General features: G+C 41.7%; 1 protein-coding gene across 6 annotated transcripts in view; it reads right to left on the bottom strand.

Annotated features, from left to right (window-relative positions):
• LOC109881005 (serine/threonine-protein phosphatase 2B catalytic subunit alpha isoform) overlaps positions 1-19,606 on the bottom strand; it is a 138,113-nt gene extending 118,507 nt beyond the window's left edge. For 4 of the 6 annotated variants that reach the window (XM_031832421.1, XM_020473183.2, XM_031832422.1 and 1 more), the window contains exon 1: positions 19,326-19,606. In XM_031832421.1, coding sequence (XP_031688281.1) covers positions 19,326-19,386 — 61 coding nt within the window. In that variant the 5' untranslated portion in view covers positions 19,387-19,606. The remainder of the gene's footprint in view (positions 1-19,325) is intronic. The other 2 variants (XM_020473185.2, XM_020473186.2) reach the window with 1 other exon arrangement.
• Between the last annotated feature and the right edge of the window lie 208 nt (positions 19,607-19,814).

Here is a 19,814-nt window from a genome sequence, read left to right as displayed (position 1 = left end):
TAGGTAACAGCTGATAGTATTAACATCTGTTTGTGTTCTGATTGCACCTGACTAAGCAGTGTTTTAGCTTGGCCACTTTTATTTGTACAACAACTTGACTTGGATGTTTATGAAATGTATGCTAAAGTCTTTTGTTGCATTAAGGCAGCATCCTCATCCTTTACAAATGTTGGCTTTGAGTAAAATGTTACCAACATTTTTATGCAGTATCTTTGTTTACGAACCACTGCCAACGCACAAGTAACTATATAGTCTAAGGACTGGAGGCATCAACCTGTGAGACGAGTCTACCTGATTCTGTGAAAAAGAAGAGACGTTTACAGAGTAGACACTAATGTACAGAGTAGACACTACAGAGTAGACACTGCTGTACAGAGTAGACACTACAGAGTAGACACTACTGTACAGGGTAGACACTACAGAGTAGACACTGCTGTACAGAGTAGACACTACAGAGTAGACACTACTGTACAGAGTAGACACTACAGTACAGAGTAGACACTACAGGACAGAGTAGAAACTACAGGACAGAGTAGACACTACAGAGTAGACACTACTGTACAGAGTAGACACTACAGAGTAGACACTACTGTACAGAGTAGACACTACAGTACAGAGTAGACACTACAGTACAGAGTAAGACTGTACACAATGGCCTGCATTCGGCTTTCAAAAGGCTTTCGAACAGACAGGCGGAGAAGCGGACAGACAGCCCAGCCCGCCCCAACCACACAAACTAACAAACAGTGCTCAGTCACGACTCTGGCTCTGGTCAGACGCCTCTGCAGTAGGTCTTTCACAGAGCAGAGCGGGCTGGGCAGCTAGCCTCACTCCCCTCCCCTCCTCTCTTCTCCATGTGGGTGTGTGTGACTGAGTGGCCTGCCTTGCAGCCACAGCTTTAACCTCTTGTTCAGTGACTGAACGCTGGTCAGCTCTGTCTCTGTAGAGTAAAGCCTGGCCAAAGCTGATTCTTTGACATTATTGAACGGTAAATGTGATCAATTCAGGTAGCTTAAACTGTGTGTATCATACTGTTCTGAAGGGTCAATCTTCCACAATGCAGACTATTTTTATAACATTTTTTATTTGACCTTTATTTAACTAGGCAAGTCAGTTAAGAACTAATTCTTATTTCCAATGACGGCCTACCCCGGCCAAACCCGGACGACGCTGGGCCAAGTGTGCGCCGCCCTATGGGACTCCCAATCACGGCCGGATGTGATGCAGCAAAACCTTTTATGAAATGACAGAAAACAAACAAAAAAATGATGTGGGTCGTTTTGTCTAGACCTGACACAGGCCTTTTCAAATGAACATAACAAAATACAATCTTGTCCAATGAAGATACAGCAATAACATTATGAACGGTAAATACTGCCTATACAAATGTGCATAGTCAAGCATGTAGAGTATAGACCTCAACACATCTACATGGGGTGGGGGGGTTCATTTTCAGCGAAGGCGGTCCATAATTAACATGTGTGTGTAAATAAAACAAGAGGTCCTGACTCACTAGCTGAAGTGTCTAGCTGAAGTCACTAGTCTTGTCCAGGGGTTCCCAAACTTTTTCACTCAGGGCCCACTTACCAGCATTGGGGAACATCCCACTGGTTTAAAAACAGAACATGTTTTCCTGGGTTGTAGTTTCACTGCAGAATTCGATAAGTAAGCCAGCTAGCAATGGTAAACACTCATGTAGCTAGAACTCTTTATTTTGTGGTTAATGAAGAAAGCTTATAAAGTTGAATAAGGGTTATTGAGACTATTGAGTCACGTTGCCATGACTACTTTAATACCCCTTTGTATGACCAGGAAATTTGAATAGCTGCTGTGTCTATACTATCAATTGCTTTCTATCAGAAAAACAAACTAACAATTGTGATTCAAATTTATATGGATATTTTGTAATATATCTGACTCAATCGAAACTCATCCGGCACATACTAATGCATTTCCTAAATTACTATGGTATACAGACAACCAAGTCCTAGCATATTCCCCTTTGTCTAAGGACCTTGGAAGGGATCTTATTTCATAATGGAAACCTGAATGTGACCTCGGGTGAAATAAAACATATACCCTAGTAAAACATCCCAGCGAGAGCCTGAGGGTCTGGCACTGCCTAAGAAACCGCTGGCAACCCCAGGACCGTGTAGAGCGTGACACCATCTTGGAATGCTCTGGTGCCAAAACCAGGCCTTAACGACGCGCCAAACACTACCCTCTCCTTTACCTCATCCAGGAAGCAGGAAGCACACTAACAAGGAACCTCACAACTGGCCCTCTTTCTCCCATGAATTTAAAGGAAGTGAAGCAAATTCAATTTTGAAATGTTCCTTCAATGCTAACACTTTCCCTCCCTACAGTCGGAAGAAACCAGTAAGGGGTCTCCTTACATAATCAATCCTCTAGGGGGTTTTCGATCTCTTCAGGTCCTACGGCCTTACTAGCAGACATTTTTGTTCCAGCCCAACACTTTTCACACCTGCTTCCCACTACCTGCTTCACACTACTCGAAGGGCTTGAGGATTGATATATGGCAAGAGTATGAGAGGTAGTATACTCCCTTCTGTGTTTAACATTCCACAGCCGTGCCGACATGGTGCTGGAAGCCTGGAACATCTCTCTCTCTGACGTAGAGCTTTCCCTTTCTCTGCTAATCCTCTGTTTACAGGCATGGTACAACTGTCTTTTCACATGCCCCTCGCATTATAAACTAATGGGAATGGAGGCCTTTCGGAGCAGACCCGTGTGTGTGTGTATTTGTACAGTGTGTGCGTATGAGTGAGCGAGTTAGTGTGTGTGTGTGTGTGTGTGTGAGAGAGGCGCTGAAGCATGCCGCTTACGCTGCAGGAGCTTGTCCCATCCATCAGGGGCTGCGGCCCAGGTAGAAAGAAAGCGCCGTCTAGCGTAGTGGTGTGTTGTCACCACATAACCCATTTCAGAAACAGTGAGTATTGCTAACACTGCAGCGTTAGAGTTAGCCTAGAGGTAGCCCTTGGCTTGCAGCACCAGTTGGACTGAAATCCCCCATTCCACTTGCAACCAAAGTATTGTTTGAGTTTTTTGGTCTGTGGGTACTCTTGCTGCCAAAGCAAACTGACATGATGCCAACTGACGAGTCATGTTCTACTAGGCCTCAGGGCATATTAGATGTTCCCTGAAAATGAAAAAAGGAGTGTTGTCTTATGTGTTGAGAGGGAAGTCCATAGAACACTTCAAATACCTCAGCTGGTATTGTGCCATGCATTCTCAGGGCTTGCTCACTTCAAATACCTCAGCTGGTATTGTGCCATGCATTCTCAGGGCTTGCTCACATCAAATATCTCAGCTGGTATTGTGCCATGCATTCTCAGGGCTTGCTCACTCAAGCTCATATCTGGGGGGAAGGGGGTGCAAACCCTCCCATCCGCATGTTAACACATAACACTAACACAAATTAGCACACAACGTTAGGTGGCATTGAAGAGGCTTGTTGTTTGCATACTGTGTGCATACTGTGTCCAGTGTAGTCAGAGTCATCCAGATAAGGCAGAGAGGGGATGCAACCTTGACGTTTTCATGTGGACTCGCACAAATATTTACAGTATGTGTGTTTGTGTGTGAGAGAGAGAGAGAGAGACACATCACAAATATGAAATAACACATATGGAATCATGAAGTAACCAAAAGGTGTTAAACAAATCCAAATATATTTGAGATTTGAGATTCTTCAAAGTAGCCACCCTTTGCCTTGATGACAGCTTTGCTCACTCTTGGCATTCTCTCAACCAGCTTCATGAGGTAGTCACCTGGAAATCATTTAAATTAACAGGTGTGCCTTGTTAAAAGTTCATTTGTTAAATTTTTTTCAACTGAGCCAATCAGTTGTGTTGTGACAAGGTAGGGGTGGTATACAGAAGATAGCCCAATTTGGTAAAAGACAGAGTACATATTATGGGAAGAACAGCTCATATAAGCAAAGAGAAACAGCAGTCCACCATTACTTTAAGACATGAAGGTCAGTCAATCTGGAAAATGTCAAGAACTTTGAAAGTTTCTTCAAGTGCAGTCGCAAAAACTATCAAGCGTAATGATGAAACTAGCTCTCACGAGGACTGCCACCGGAAAAGAAGACCCAGAGTTACTTCTGCTGCAGAGGATAAGCTCATTCGAGTTACCAGCCTCAGAAATTGCAGCCCAAATAAATGCTTCACAGAGATTAACAGACAACTCAATATCAACTGTTCAGAGGATACCATCATGGTCGAATTGCTGGAAAGACACCACTACTAAAGAACACCAATTAGTGGAAGAGACTTGCTTGGGCCAAGAAACACAAGCAATGGACACAAACCAGTGGAAATCTGTACTCTGGTCTGATGAGTCCAAATTTGAGATTTTTGGTTCCAACTGTGGTGTCCTTGTGTGACGCAGAGTAGGTGAACGGATGATCTCCGCATGTGTGGTTCCCACCGTGAAGCAACGAAGGAAGAGGTGGGATGGTGTGGGGATGCTTTGCTGGTGACACTGTCAGTGACTGTTACGCGAATGCAGTAAAAAGCCCAGGTAAGTTGCTAGCTAGCATTAAACTTATCTTATAAAAAACAATCAATCAATCAATCAATTAATCATTAATCACTAATTAACTACACATGGTTGATGATATTACTAGTTTATCTAGCGTGTCCTGCGTTGCATATAATCGATGCGGTGCACATTCGCGAAAAAGGACTGTCGTTGCTCCAATGTGTACCTAACCATAAACATCAATGCCTTTCTTAAAATCAGAACATAAGTATATATTTTTAAACCTGCATATTTAGTTAATATTGCCTGCTAACATGAATTTCTTTTAACTAGGGAAATTGTGTAATTTCTCCTGGCTCGTTGCGAACTGTGTGAATACTATTTCTTCCTAACAAAGACAGTCAACTTCGCCGAACGGGGGATGGTTTAACAAAAGCGCATTTGCGAAAAAAGCACAATCGTTGCACGACTGTACCTAACCATAAACAACAATGCCTTTCTTAAAATCAATACACAGAAGTATATACAGTGCCTTGCGAAAGTATTCGGCCCCCTTGAACTTTGCGACCTTTTGCCACATTTCAGGCTTCAAACATAAAGATATAAAACTGTATTTTTTTGTGAAGAATCAAAAACAAGTGGGACACAATCATGAAGTGGAACGACATTTATTGGATATTTCAAACGTTTTTAACAAGTCAAAAACTGAAAAATTGGGCGTGCTAAATTATTCTGCCCCTTTACTTTCAGTGCAGCAAACTCTCTCCAGAAGTTCAGTGAGGATCTCTGAATGATCCAATGTTGACCTAAATGACTAATGATGATAAATACAATCCACCTGTGTGTAATCAAGTCTCTGTATAAATGCACCTGCACTGTGATAGTCTCAGAGGTCCGTTAAAAGCGCAGAGAGCATCATGAAGAACAAGGAACACACCAGGCAGGTCCGAGATACTGTTGTGAAGAAGTTTAAAGCCGGATTTGGATACAAAAAGATTTCCCAAGCTTTAAACATCCCAAGGAGCACTGTGCAAGCGATAATATTGAAATGGAAGGAGTATCAGACCACTGCAAATCTACCAAGACCTGGCCGTCCCTCTAAACTTTCAGCTCATACAAGGAGAAGACTGATCAGAGATGCAGCCAAGAGGCCCATCATCACTCTGGATGAACTGCAGAGATCTACAGCTGAGGTGGGAGACTCTGTCCATAGGACAACAATCAGTCGTATATTGCACAAATCTGGCCTTTATGGAAGAGTGGCAAGAATAAAGCCATTTCTTAAAGATATCCATAAAAAGTGTTGTTTAAAGTTTGCCACAAGCCACCTGGGAGACACACCAAACATGTGGAAGAAGGTGCTCTGGTCAGATGAAACCAAAATTGAACTTTTTGGCAACAATGCAAAACGTTATGTTTGGCGTAAAAGCAACACTGCTCATCACCCTGAACACACCATCCCCACTGTCAAACATGGTGGTGGCAGCATCATGGTTTGGGCCTGCTTTTCTTCAGCAGGGACAGGGAAGATGGTTATTGATGGGAAGATGGATGGAGCCAAATACAGGACCATTCTGGAAGAAAACCTGATGGAGTCTGCAAAAGACCTGAGACTGGGACGGAGATTTGTCTTCCAACAAGACAATGATCCAAAACATAAAGCAAAATCTACAATGGAATGGTTCAAAAATAAACATATCCAGGTGTTAGAATGGCCAAGTCAAAGTCCAGACCTGAATCCAATCGAGAATCTGTGGAAAGAACTGAAAACTGCTGTTCACAAATGCTCTCCATCCAACCTCACTGAGCTCGAGCTGTTTTGCAAGGAGGAATGGGAAAACATTTCAGTCTCTCGATGTGCAAAACTGATAGAGACATACCCCAAGCGACTTACAGCTGTAATCGCAGCAAAAGGTGGCGCTACAAAGTATTAACTTAAGGGGGCTGAATAATTTTGCACGGCACTGTATTTTTAAACCTGCTTTAGCTAAAAGAAATCCAGATTAGCAGGCAATATTAACCAGGTGAAATTGTACCACTTCTCTTGCGTTCATTGCATTGCACGCAGAGTCAGGGTATATGCAACAGTTTGGGCCGCCTGGTTCGTTGCGAACTAATTTGCTAGAATTCTACGTAATTATGACATAACATTGAAGGTTGTGCAATGTAACAGGAATATTTAGACTTATGGATGCCACTTATTAGATAAAATACGGAACGGTTCCGTATTTCACTGAAAGAATAAACCTTTTGTTTTCAAAATGATAGTTTCCGGATTCGACCATATTAATGACCAAAGGCTCGTATTTCTGTGTGTTATTATGTTATAATTAAGTCTATTATTTGATATTTGATAGAGAAGTCTGACTGAGCGATGGTAAGCAACAGCAGGCTTGTAAGCATTCATTCAGACAGCACTTTTGTGCGTTTTGCCAGCAGCTCTTCGCAAAGCATTGAGCTGTTTATGACTTCAAGCCTATCAACTCCCGAGATTAGGCTGGTGTCACCGATGTGAAATGGCTAGCTAGTTTTGTGGAGTGATGGGTAACGATGCTTCGAGGGTGGCTGTTGTCGATGTGTTCCTGGTTCGAGTCCAGGTAGGGGCGAGGAGAGGGACGGAAGCTATACTGTTACACTGGCAATACTAAAGTGCCTATAAGAACATCCAATAGTCAAAGGTTTATGAAATACAAATGGTATAGAGAGAAATAGTCCTATAATTCCTATAATAACTACAACCTAAAACTTCTTACCTGGGAATAATGAAGACTCATGTTAAAAGGAACCACCAGCTTTCATATGTTCTCAGCAAGGAACTTAAACGGTAACTTTTTTACATGGTACATATTGCACTTACTTTCTTCTCCAACACTTTGTTTTTGCATTGTTTCATAAATTGATTTTATTGATGTATTATATTAAGTTAAAATAAGTGTTCATTCAGTTTTGTTGTAATTGGCATTTTTACAAATACATTTTTTTATTTTAATTTTTTAAATCGGCCGATTGATCGGCATCGGCTTTTTTTGGTCCTCCAATAATCGGTATCGGTGTTGAAACTGGACGTTCCACATAAGCGTAATAATCACACCGGTTTGAGCATACGATACATGGACCACTGTATAATGATCCCACCCGTGTGTTGGTACGTGTCAAAGGGTTAAAGCCGGCAAGTATTTTGCCCAGGCTTTTAACCATTAGGGGGGCTTGCTTGAAACCCTCCTGGCTCCAATAAGGCTTCCGTCCATTGGGCTAGCCTCTGACCTCCCCCCTGCGTGTGTGTGCCCGCTGTGTAGTTACACTTGTGGTAGATTGCATCCCATTGATTGCTCTAGAGGGGGATCTTATGACATGCAACTGCCTCTGTTCCAAACGGACTGCTGCTGTTAGCCAAACAAAGAGCGCATGACACCCTGCCAGCCATGGTAACAGGAGACATTAAACGCAAATATCAAAAGAGGACAGCAACTCATACCACATCAAGCGTAGTGCCTTCAGTACAAGGAAAGGGAGATAACTGCTCTTGGGTATGACAAGCAAGGCAAGCAAAGTGAGCATAAAAGTAGGGCTTTCACAATATCACTGATTCCATGGAGTTTAGTGGTAGAATAGAGTTATCGATAAAAGTATAAATATCATCAGCAAGAAAACCTCAGTGATGAATCTGTGTTTAAGAACACAGTCATGTTGTCACAGAAGACTGGTTGAGAGGTAGGAATGTCAGAGACAACTTTGCAGGACTCTATCTCGATCTACACCGCTGGAATGTAATGTTTTAACAACAAAAAATGTCTTAACCCCACTAACCTAAATTGTTAAGTTGTATAAACTTGTATATTACTATGAATGTAAGTTATCTTTTTAAGTTGAAACAACATGTGTATGGTGTATCCTGGGTTCTATTTCTATTGGTGTAGCCATGTATGGCATTCCTTAATGTGGAGTTTGACTGGGTTTACTTTGTCAGCTCAGGAACAAGGAAAAGTCTTGAGGTAAGGTGGCATCCATGACCTTCACATTATGAGGAGAACACGCCTTCCTTCAACATTTGAATCACACGGCACGAGTTGCCAAGACAATCAAGATCCCCCTGCCCTATGTTTTTAAGAATGACTGAATAACAGGTGGCCTCGTATAAACAAATGTATGTGATCAATTGAAATTCAAAAGCCATTGTCTAGTACAGTGTGTGTGTGTGTGTGTGTGTGGGGGGGGGGGGGGGGGCTTAGCTAGCGACGATCGAAAATGCTAGCTAGGTGAACAGTTTTGTTTTGGGTTGCTGTTATCAAACCTACGCTATGCTAGCTACACTTGTTTGGCCTGAATTAGCAAGAGCACAGACTAATGTATAGAGTCAGATTACATCCCTTGATTACAGAGTACATCCCTTGAGCCTTTACCCCTTTATATGGAGCTTAATCTGGCCAAATCAACCACTTTGCTGTGTCCTAAATCCAAAACAGAGACTAATTCTTCTGTAATCTTATACACCATAGGCATTCTGGCTGGGGTTCTATCCACATGCCAAAGGGACACCATGAGGACTAAGGGACACACAGGTAGGCAGGCGCCTTTGACTTCTTTAGTCGTTATTTTGAGACACTCAAGTCTTTTGTCGGGCATCCATCCATGATGAATTGAACAAATGTCAAGCAATACTTAAGCTTGAAATTGACTTGATTTTGACTCTGATTCAAATTACAAAGGAAAGAGAGAACAGGTTCAGTAGCCAGTTTAATGAATACAATCTGTCAGCATATACTGTCTTCCATCTCAATTTGTTCAGCAGGCTCCTCTGTCCTTCAAACCACTCAGTAAATGTTGACTCTCTCTCATGCGTTTACCCTCTCTTTTCATTGGGGTTAGACTTAAAAGAAAAACACTAAAGTGTTCCAATCAATGACTGAGGGTGGACAATGGTGTACAGCAGCTAATGACAAGTAGCGAGCAGGAAATATGTGTCATCCAAGAAGCTATGGCAACAAGCAGTTCTTCGGACCAAAACAGAGATTTTTTTTACTTTTTACAGGTGGAACCGTGGTTCGTTTCAGGGAGCAGTGCAGCTCTGTCTACAAAAACAGTCTCTGGGTCTGCAGACACTGACAAGAGTGAGAAAGAGCCCACTTGGTTAATTCTTTGTGAGTAATAACAACACGTTCGCTTGCAAACAGACCTGCTCCGGGCCATAATGCTGTCTTTATGCCCATGAATAGCTCATTGACTAGCTCACTAACTGTGGCTGGCTGCTTTGCACCCTCAAGGCTTGTAGGCACCAAATCCACAGCTCGACCAAAATGAGCTCCGCTTGTCTGACCTTTATTTCCCATGGTGCACCGTTCCCCAAATCCTACTGCAAGAGAGTATAGTGCGCTGTGAAGGGCAGACATAGATCGAGCAAAAGAGTGCATGTGGGTTAGACTTTGAGAGAAAGGATTTGCAGGGCCATAGAAATTGGAATGTATGTGTGTGTGTGTGTGTGTGTGTGTGTGTGTGTGTGTGTGTGTGTGTGTGTGTGTGTGTGTGTGTGTGTGTGTGTGTGTGTGTGTGTGTGTGTGTGCATGTTTAAGAGACAGAGGCCATAGAAAAATGTATACTGAACAAAAATATAAAAACGCAAGACGTAAAGTGTTCATCCCATGTTTCATAAACTGAAATAAAAGATCCCAGAACTTTTCAATTTGCACAAAAAGCTTATTTCTCTAATTTTTTTGGCACAAATTTGTTTACATCCCTGTTAGTGAGCATTCTCCATCCACCTGATAGGTGTGGCATATCAAGAAGCTGATTAAACAGCACGATCATTACACAGGTGCACCTTGTGCTGGGGACAATAAAAGGCCACTCTAAAATGTGCAGTTTTGTCACACAACACAATGCCACAATGGCATGCTGACTGCAGGAAGGTCCACCAGAGCTGTTGCCGAGAATTTATTGTTAATTTCTCTACCATAAGCCGCCTCGGTAATTTTTGAGAATTTGGCATTACGTCCAACAGGCCTCAACTGCAGACCACGTGTAACCACGCCAGTCTAGCACCTCCACATCTGGCTTCTTCACCTGTGGGATGGTCTGAGACGATCCACCCGGACAGCTGTGGATTTGCACAAGCAAAACATTTCTGCACAAACTGTCAGATACCATCTCATCTGCGTGCTCATCGTCCTCACCAGTGTCCTCACCAGCAGTTCGAACCAACTTCAGTGGGCTGTGGCTCACCTTTGATGGCAACTGGCATGCTGGAGAAGTGCGCTCTTCACGGATGAACCCCGGTTTCAACTGTACTGGGAAGATGGCAGACGTGGCGTCGTGTGAGCGAGCGGGAGTGCCCCATAGTGGTGGTGGGGTTATGGTATGGGCAGGCATAAGCCACGGACAGCAAACACAATTGCATTTTATAGATGGCAACTTGAATGCACAGAGAAACCGCGCAAGATCCTGAGGCCCATTTTTGTGCCATTCATCCACAGCCACCACCTCATTTTTCAGCATGATAATGCACGGCCCCATGTCACGAGGATCTGTACACAATTCCTGGAAGCTGAAAATGCCCCAGTTCTTCCATGGCCTGCATACTCACCAGACATGTCACCCATTGAGAATGTTGGGGATGTTCTGGATCGACATGTACAACAGCTTGTTCCAGTTCCTGCCAATATCCAGCAATTTTGCACACAATTGAAGAGGAGTGGGACAACATTCCACAGGTCACAATCAACAGCCTGATCAACTCTATGCCAAGGAGATGAGTCGCACTGCATGAGGCAAATCGTGGTCACACCAGATACTAGAGGTCGGCCGATTAATTAGGGCCGATTTCAGGTTTTCATAACAATCGGAAATCTGTATTTTTGGACACCGATTTAGCCGATTTTTATTTTATTATTATTTATTTTTTTACACCTTTATTTCATTTTTATTTAACTAGGCAAGTCAGTTAAGAACACATTCTTATTTTCAATGACGGCCTAGGAACGGTGGGTTAACTGCCTCGTTAAGGGGCAGAACGACAGATTTTCACCTTGTCAGCTCGGGGGATCCAATCTTGCAACATTACAGTTAACTAGTCCAACGCTATAACGACCTGCCTCTCTCTCGTTGCACTCCACAAGGAGACTGCCTGTTACGCGAATGAGGTAAGCCAAGGTAAGTTGCTAGCTAGCATTAAACTTATCTTATAAAAAACAATCAATCAATCATAATCACTAGTTAACTACACATGGTTGATGATATTACTAGATATTATCTAGCGTATCTTGTGTTGCATATAATCTGACTGAGCATACAAGCATATAAATATCTAAGTATCTGACTGAGCGGTGGTAGGCAGAAGCAGGCGCGTAAACACTCATTCAAACAGCACTTTCGTGCATTTTGCCAGGAGCTCTTCTTGTGTGTCAAGCATTGCACTGTTTATGACTTCAAGCAGATAAACTCCCGAGATGAGGCTGGTGTAACCGAAGTGAAATGGCTAGCTAGTTAGCGCGTGTTAATTGTGTTTCAAATGTCACTCGCTCTGAGCCTTGGAGTGGTTGTTTCCCTTGCTCTGCATGGGCAACGCTGCTTCGAGGTTGGCTGTTGTCGTTGTGTTCCTGGTTCGAGCCCAGGGAGGAGCAAGGAGAGGGACGGAAGCTATACTGTTACACTGGCAATACTAAAGTGCCTATAAGAACAAAGGTTAATGAAATACAAATGGTATAGAGGTAAATAGTCATATAATTCCTATAATAACTACAACTTAAAACTTCTTACCTGGGAATATTGAAGATTCATGTTAAAAGGAACCACCAGCTTTCATATGTTCTCATGTTCTGAGCTAGGAACTTAAACGTCAGCTTTCTTACATAGCACATATTGCACTTTCACTTTCTTCTCCAACACTTTGTTTTTGCATTATTTAAACCAAATTGAACATGTTTCATTATTTATTTGAGGCTAAATTGATTTTATTGATGTATTTTAAGTTAAAATAAGTGTTCATTCAGTATTGTTGTAATTGTCATTATTACAAATACATTTGAAAAATAAATTAATCGGCCGATTAATCGGTATCGGCTTTTTTGGTTCTCCGATAATCGGTATTGGCGTTGAAAAATCATAATCGGTCGACCTCTACAAGATACTGACTGGTTTTCTGATCTACGCCCCTACCTTTTTTTTAAAGGTATCTGTGACCAACAAATGCATGTCTGTATTCCCAGTCATGTGAAATCCATAGATTAGGGCCTAATGAATGTATTTCAATTGACTGATTTCCTTATATGAACTTTAACTCAGTAAAATCTTTAAAATTTTTGCATTTATTTCTGTTTTAGTTTGTGTGAAAATAAAAGACAGTCCTTACAACAACCTGATAATTAAAAGGGACAAGGACTTTCCAAAAGAATATTCATAGACGTTCTCTCTTATGGCAGCAGAAAAATACTTCACTTCAGAACTCTTAAGATTTTAGCTGTCGCTAGCTGATACAAGGACGTCCGCAAAGCATTTCTCCTTTGCCAAAATAATCCATCCACCTGACAGGTGTGGCATATCAAGAAGCTGATTAAACATCATGATCATTACGTGTGTCTACATCTGCATTGCTTGCTGTTTGGGGATTTAGGCTGTGTTTCTGTAGAGCACTTTGTGACATCTGCGGATGTAAAAAGGGGTTTATAAATACATTTGATTGACTGATTGATTGATTGACAGGTGCACCTGGAGCTGGGGAAAATAAAAGGCCACTCTAAAAATGTGCAGTTTTGTCACACAACACAATGCCGCAGACGTCTCAAGTTGAGGGAGCCCTGCAATTAGTATGCTGACTGCAGGAATGACCACCAGAGCTGTTGCCAGAGAATTGAATGTTCATAAACCGCCTCTCCAACGTTGTTTTAGAAAACCTAGCAGTATGCAGGGATGCTGAGGTGTATTTCTGTTTGTAATAAAGCCCTTTTGTGGGGAAAAACTCATTATGATTGACAGTTCATATAAGGAAATTAGTCAATTGAAATCAATTCATTAGGCCCTAATCTATGGATTTCACATGACTGAGCAAGGGCGCAGCCCATGGCTACGCCATCATGTGAAACCCATAGATTAGGGCCTAATGAATTGATTTCAATTGAATAATTTACTTATATGAACTGTAACTCTGTAAAATCTTTGAAATTGGTGCATGTTGCGTTTATATATTACATTATCAGCTGACAATCCATGTATGATAATACCATTATGTTCTCTGCGGCTGCCGTTATCAGTCACAAATGGTGCTCTTCATCCCGTCTTTCCCGTCTACCCAATTATCCCATCTAGTTCTGCTGTTATCACTCTGACATAGGAATAGTAAGGATAAGGACATCTGAACATCTTTGGAAAACACTAATAATAATAAGCTATTTCTCAGCTGAAACCTTCAGACTGTACATTGGAGGGGAAAAAAATAGGCTACAACCTATTTGAAAACCATATTATAGGGGTGTCAAACTCATTCCGTGGAGGGCCTAGTGTCTGCTGGTTTTAGGTTTTTTGTTTCAATTAAGACCTAAACAACCAGGTGAGGGGAGTTCTTTACTAGTCAGTGTTCCTCGGTGTCCACATCACCAAGGAATTAACATGGTCCACACATCAACACAGTTGTGAAGAGAGCATGAGCCCCCAGATCCTCAAAAGGTTCTACAGCTGCACCATTGAGAGCATATTGATTGGCTGCATCACCGCTTGGTATGGCAACTGCAAGGCGCTCGACCGCAAGGCGCTAAAGAGGGTTGTGAGCAATGTTCCCTCTAAGCTGCAAGCGCACACCTCCTCCAGGACTGCCACGCAGAAGAAATGCCAGGCCGCACAGAGACGTGAGAGATTGAACTTCAGAGTTCGCCCCATTACTTTGCACTCTATAGTTCAACGTTTTTATGTGATCGAATCAACATATATCAGCCCCTTTTCAATGCAACAAACCAAAACAAATCTAACTTTGCAAGACTTGAGTCTGTGATTTTGTTGAAGGCAGAGCCGGAGTGCAACGAAGAAAATGTCTATTGGGTAGCCCTCGTGTGGTCTTTCAACCACCCACGAGTGAAATCAGAGCGCAGAGCCTCTCGTGTGCACATTTGTTGATATTCTTTGCTAGTTAGCGAGTTATTAGTCCAGTTATAGATAAGTATAGGTCAGCAATGGGGAGTTACTGCTTCTTACAAGAACAGAAAGCGCGTAGGCTACATTTCAAGCAGTCTTTGAAAAGCCAATCAGGTAAAAAGCTCAATTAAAGGGGCAGTGTTGTATTTTGAGAAAGGCTTGAATATGCAAATAAGCCAATAGGCAGAGGCATAGCCTACATTGTCTAATTCTCTATATTGTAATAATAATGAATTGTATTTTGTAAAGTGGTTTCTTGCATCATACAACACAATACATTGCAATTTATAGTCACCTATTTGGCCCACGGTGTTACAGACCAGGTAAAAAATGAATGAATCAATGTCAAGCCCTTCATAATGTAAAAATGCTTTTAAAAGTCTCATGCAATGTAGGCCTGCATTGAAAATCACATATAGGCTACTGTAGGCTATATCGTAGAAATCAAAAGCTATGGCCATTAGAAAATATTATGGGATTTGTTCAATTGGTTTCGTTGGTAGGCCTACAGCACATTATGCTGAAATAGTAGCCAATAGGCTATTGTGGCTGTCTAAAACTGTAAGGGTGCAGCCTTTAAACGCGTGCTGGAAGTTGCACAAAATTCTCACAACAATCAAGTTTCCGCTCACAAGTTCAAAGATTTGCTCAGTGCCCCCAAAAATTAGAGGGAACATTGGTGGTGAGTACGAGCTCCCTGCCATCCAGGACCTCTATACCAGGCGGTGCCAGAGGAAGGATTTTTTTTTTTTCTAAAATCCCAGCCACCCATGCCATAGACTGTTCTCTGTGCTACCGCACGGCAAGCTGTACCAGTGCACCAAGTCTGGAACCAACAGGAAACTGAACAGCTTCTAACCCCAAGCCATCAGACTGCTAAACAAGCTAAATAGCTAATCAAATGGCTACCTGCTGCTGCTACTGTCTATTATCTATCCTGTTGCCTAGTCACTTTAACTCTACCTATATGTACATACTGTAGCCACCTCAATTACCTCATACCCCTGCACATCGACTCTGTAATGGTACTCCATGTATATAGCATGTTACGTCTACTCATTATTGAAATTCACTATGCATTTATTCCTCGTATCACTATTTAAAATACCTTGAAAAATAACCTGTATGTAAGCATTTCACTGTTCTAAACCTGTTGTTTACGACGCACGTGACAAAACGTAATTTGATTTAATTAATCAATCAAGTACAAGGGAGGAGCGAAAACCCACAGACACTCTGCCCTTCGTGGAATGAGTTTGACCCGTGCCAGATTATATCCACTTTCAAGATATCAGATATGCCTTAATTTACTTATTCAAATAACACCTGGTGATTATCCTATTAACCAGATTTAAAGATAAACCAATTCAAATGTGTGTATGGAGAGACCCTGTAGGTCGTGCACGCATGCAGGCACACACACACACACACAACCGCCCAACCCCCCACACACAGCAACCTGAAAGCAGGTGAAGGCCGGGGCTTTGGGCAGGTGATTACATAAAGCTGGAGTGAAGTACGTGGCGTTACTTAAATGTTCCGTTCTAAAAATGACTCATCTGTCTAGCTGGGATCAGTGGCCCTGGTGGTGGACCCCCACACGTCTTAAACACGGGACACAGGCCTCTACGAAAAAGTCAAACGTCAGATACTATCGATTCAAGTCAAAGGAAAGGCCTCTGCAAGCAGGGGAATGCTGCAGCACATGCTCTGCTATGGGGCTTTCCTTCCCAGCTGGAGTCAAATAAAATACACAACAACTGATATTCACTATCCACTTCGTATTAATATGGTCACCATCTTGCCATGCATGATATTGAGCTGGTAACAGCAGTTATGTAGCTATCTAGATCACAGGAGGTTGGTGGCACCATAATTGGGGAGGACGAGCTAGTGGTAATGGCTGGAGTGGGATAGGTGGATTGGCATCAAATACATCAAACACATGGTTTGATGCCATTCCATTGGCTCCATTCCAGACATTATTATGAGCCACCCTCTCCTCAGCAGCCTCCACTGGTCTAGATCTATAGCTCTTCCACAAACTGAATATGGTTACTTGTGTTATTAAGACAAACCTGGATATTTAGTGAAACTGAAACGGTTGTTTGCCTCATCAGTTTTATACAGGATTTGTTTTCAAAACAGGTGGGAATGAGTGATGCACATTGTATTGAAGGTGAGAAACAGCCCGTATGGTGAACTGGGAGGATTGGCAACAGATGACTTCCGACATTTTGCCTCCAAATATTTGGAGGGATGCTTTGTACACAATACAGGCATGATGTTGACACAGAGCTAAAATGATAACTACTCTGAGTCTGATATCATAAAAGCTGTTGGAGGAAAAAATGTAAAACAAGAATTGAATGAAAAACTATGAAAAATCTAAACTGTGCTATTTCCATTTTATAGACATTTGTGCGTGCATGGTAGCATTCAACAACCTAACAGCATAATCAATATCACCGTTTGTTGTCAAGTTAAAAATCATATGATTTTCAGGACATTAATTGTGATTCCATCTGAAGTGGGTTGTGAGTAGTCTAACATTAGCAATTCATGAGCTAATGGGATGTGTAGTACAATTGGATTTCCACGATTCTCAATTTCTCACTGAATCCATTTGGACCATGTAATAATTTTCCCATTACTGAGCTTTAACCCATTATGTTGATACATAGTACGCATCCCAAATGGAACCCTATATTCCCTACATTGTGCATTACTTTTGAAGAGAGCCCTATGGTCCATGGTCAAAAATAGTACACTATGAAGCGGATAGGGTGCAATTTTGGAGTGAACTATAGGGACAGTCTCTTGAAAATATTTAACAAAACCACCCAAGACCTTACCAATCACCCATACAGTTCTCAACCTTATTCACAAAGACCTGAACCACAGCCGTAAGCATTACTTTAAATTAATGTGGATATTGAGCTAACATATGCACATTGATCATGGTACGCTTACATGAAGACTGAGCAGGAGAGCGACATACAGAGTTGAACAACGTTACATGGCAAGCAACTATTGAGAACAGAATTCTATACTCACTTTGGTATGAAAAGAAAATGCAGACCAGCGCATATACAAAGTCAAGGCTTTCCTGTGTCATGTCCTCTGGTCATAGTTGAATTATTAATCTCTTTACAATGTAGCATCAGTCATTATTGATTATAGACCAATGTCCAATTTGTTTTTAATTGAGATATTATGGCCATGATGTCGAGAACAGATATGTATATGTGGTTGCTGATATTGCTATTGGCAAATCATTTCACCTGCATATCGACATTTTGACTCCATTTATGATCCCAATCTGAATGCATAAACTCTGAGGTTGTACGATCAGTCTATTGTTACAACACTGTTGCGGAGCTAGTTAACACAGCCACAAAGTCATAAACTCCGCCTATTACTACAATTGATCTTCTTCAAATCTGATTTGAAACTAAACCTTAACCACACTGCTAACCTTATGCCTAACGCTAGGGTGAGGGGGGATCATGCATTTTTACGATATAGCCAATTTGGATTATTATCTAGTGGAAACCATGAAACCATGTGGTCACAGAAGAATTAAGTTATTTTCTTGTTTTAGAGCACACCTATAGGCCTACTAGTAGAATATTGTGAGAATCAAGTTTAATAGAATGCAGTTTGAGTACATACCAGCTACTAACACAAAAAACAGGAAAACTGTTCTTAAAGGATTCTTGTGTAAAGGACCATGAGGTATAATAAATAGTCCTTTACTGGGTAACTACAGAGACCTGGTGTGTCAAATGAATGCAATGACATACCAAACATATGCTGTCATTGCAAGAGGCTACGGGAGTATCTTTGATAGCGAAAATGTCAACATGTGTAACTGGGATGTCATGTGTCAAGGGATGAGTTGCCCAACAGTCGCCTTTATAGTCAAATTAAGATTCTGATGCACTATTTACACCATGTGTGTAGAGTATAAAGACGAACCTAACAAGTTTTTAATAAATCAATAGTGATTTAATGTATAATAAAAAATAAAGGAAATTAGTCCTGATAGTTCAAGCCCCCATAGGCTACAGTACCATGGGGGCAAACATCAAACATGCGGGCTAGACAAGAACAGACATGTTTATTACTAGAATAAAACACACCGTGTCACACTATTATATATGTGTTCCTAATGAAACCAAAATAAGGGGAAAAGTCTAACTTTAACCGTGGCATAATAGTTCTGCAATAGCCTACATGCTTCGTACATGCTCGTTAATTTTGCAAAAGTGAGTACAGAATAAATGTGTGGCTACAAAATAATGTATTTTATGGTAATACATTGTTTAAAAATATATATTATTGTATGTGCAGATGATAAACAATAGGACTATATCCAACAAGCACGTTGTGAGACATGGACATTGATTCAAACCTTGAATGCCTACAACTATTGTAATAACACCATTACTTCCTACTTTTACTGATTAGCCAGCCGGTGCCATATCTCACGGCTAACACCCTTTTTCTCCATAACCAGCTTTCCAATTGAGCAGACCATTAGGGCGCAATACGACTAGGATTGCAATGTGTTGAGGGAGACACATTCGTCTATGGCAGCAGTGACACTTCATTATCCCCCCCCCCCCCCCCCCCAAAAAAGCAACGTAATAACAGTTTATTTTAGAGACATTTAGAAACGTAATTAATTTGACACTTACATTTTACTACCCTGTCCGTCGTAGATAACTTCGGATCATCATTCGGCTTGTTTTCGGACATTTCCAGGGTGTTACCGTTATATATTCAAATATATTTGAACTGTGCCTGAAAAAGAGCCGATGCCGTCCTTGCCCAACACCTCAACTCTATCCAAATGGGAGATCTCGGTGATCTCACTTGCTCCTATCACTCGCCAAAGATACTTGCAACAAGGTTACACATTTCACCACCCCTAAACTGTAGGTCCGTGTGATTTCTGTATCAAGTTCTTTCTCCCAACGCTGTGCGCGCGCAACCTAGCATGCATTTGGTAAGATACGCCCCCCCATATATTTGCTCTTCTATTGGTGCCAGAGACCTATTCCCCTTCACTGGCATTTTTAATGCTTAGATGACATTCGTAAGTATCAACAATATGAATATTAGGCTATACTTGCAGTGCTGTGTGTTGCAACAAATCAGTTCCCTCTCCTGTATCTTGTTGCAAC

This window comes from Oncorhynchus kisutch, linkage group LG9 (genome assembly GCF_002021735.2).
Source record: "Oncorhynchus kisutch isolate 150728-3 linkage group LG9, Okis_V2, whole genome shotgun sequence".
NCBI classification, from domain to species: domain Eukaryota; kingdom Metazoa; phylum Chordata; class Actinopteri; order Salmoniformes; family Salmonidae; genus Oncorhynchus; species Oncorhynchus kisutch.
This window is presented reverse-complemented; position numbering and strand designations above follow the sequence as displayed.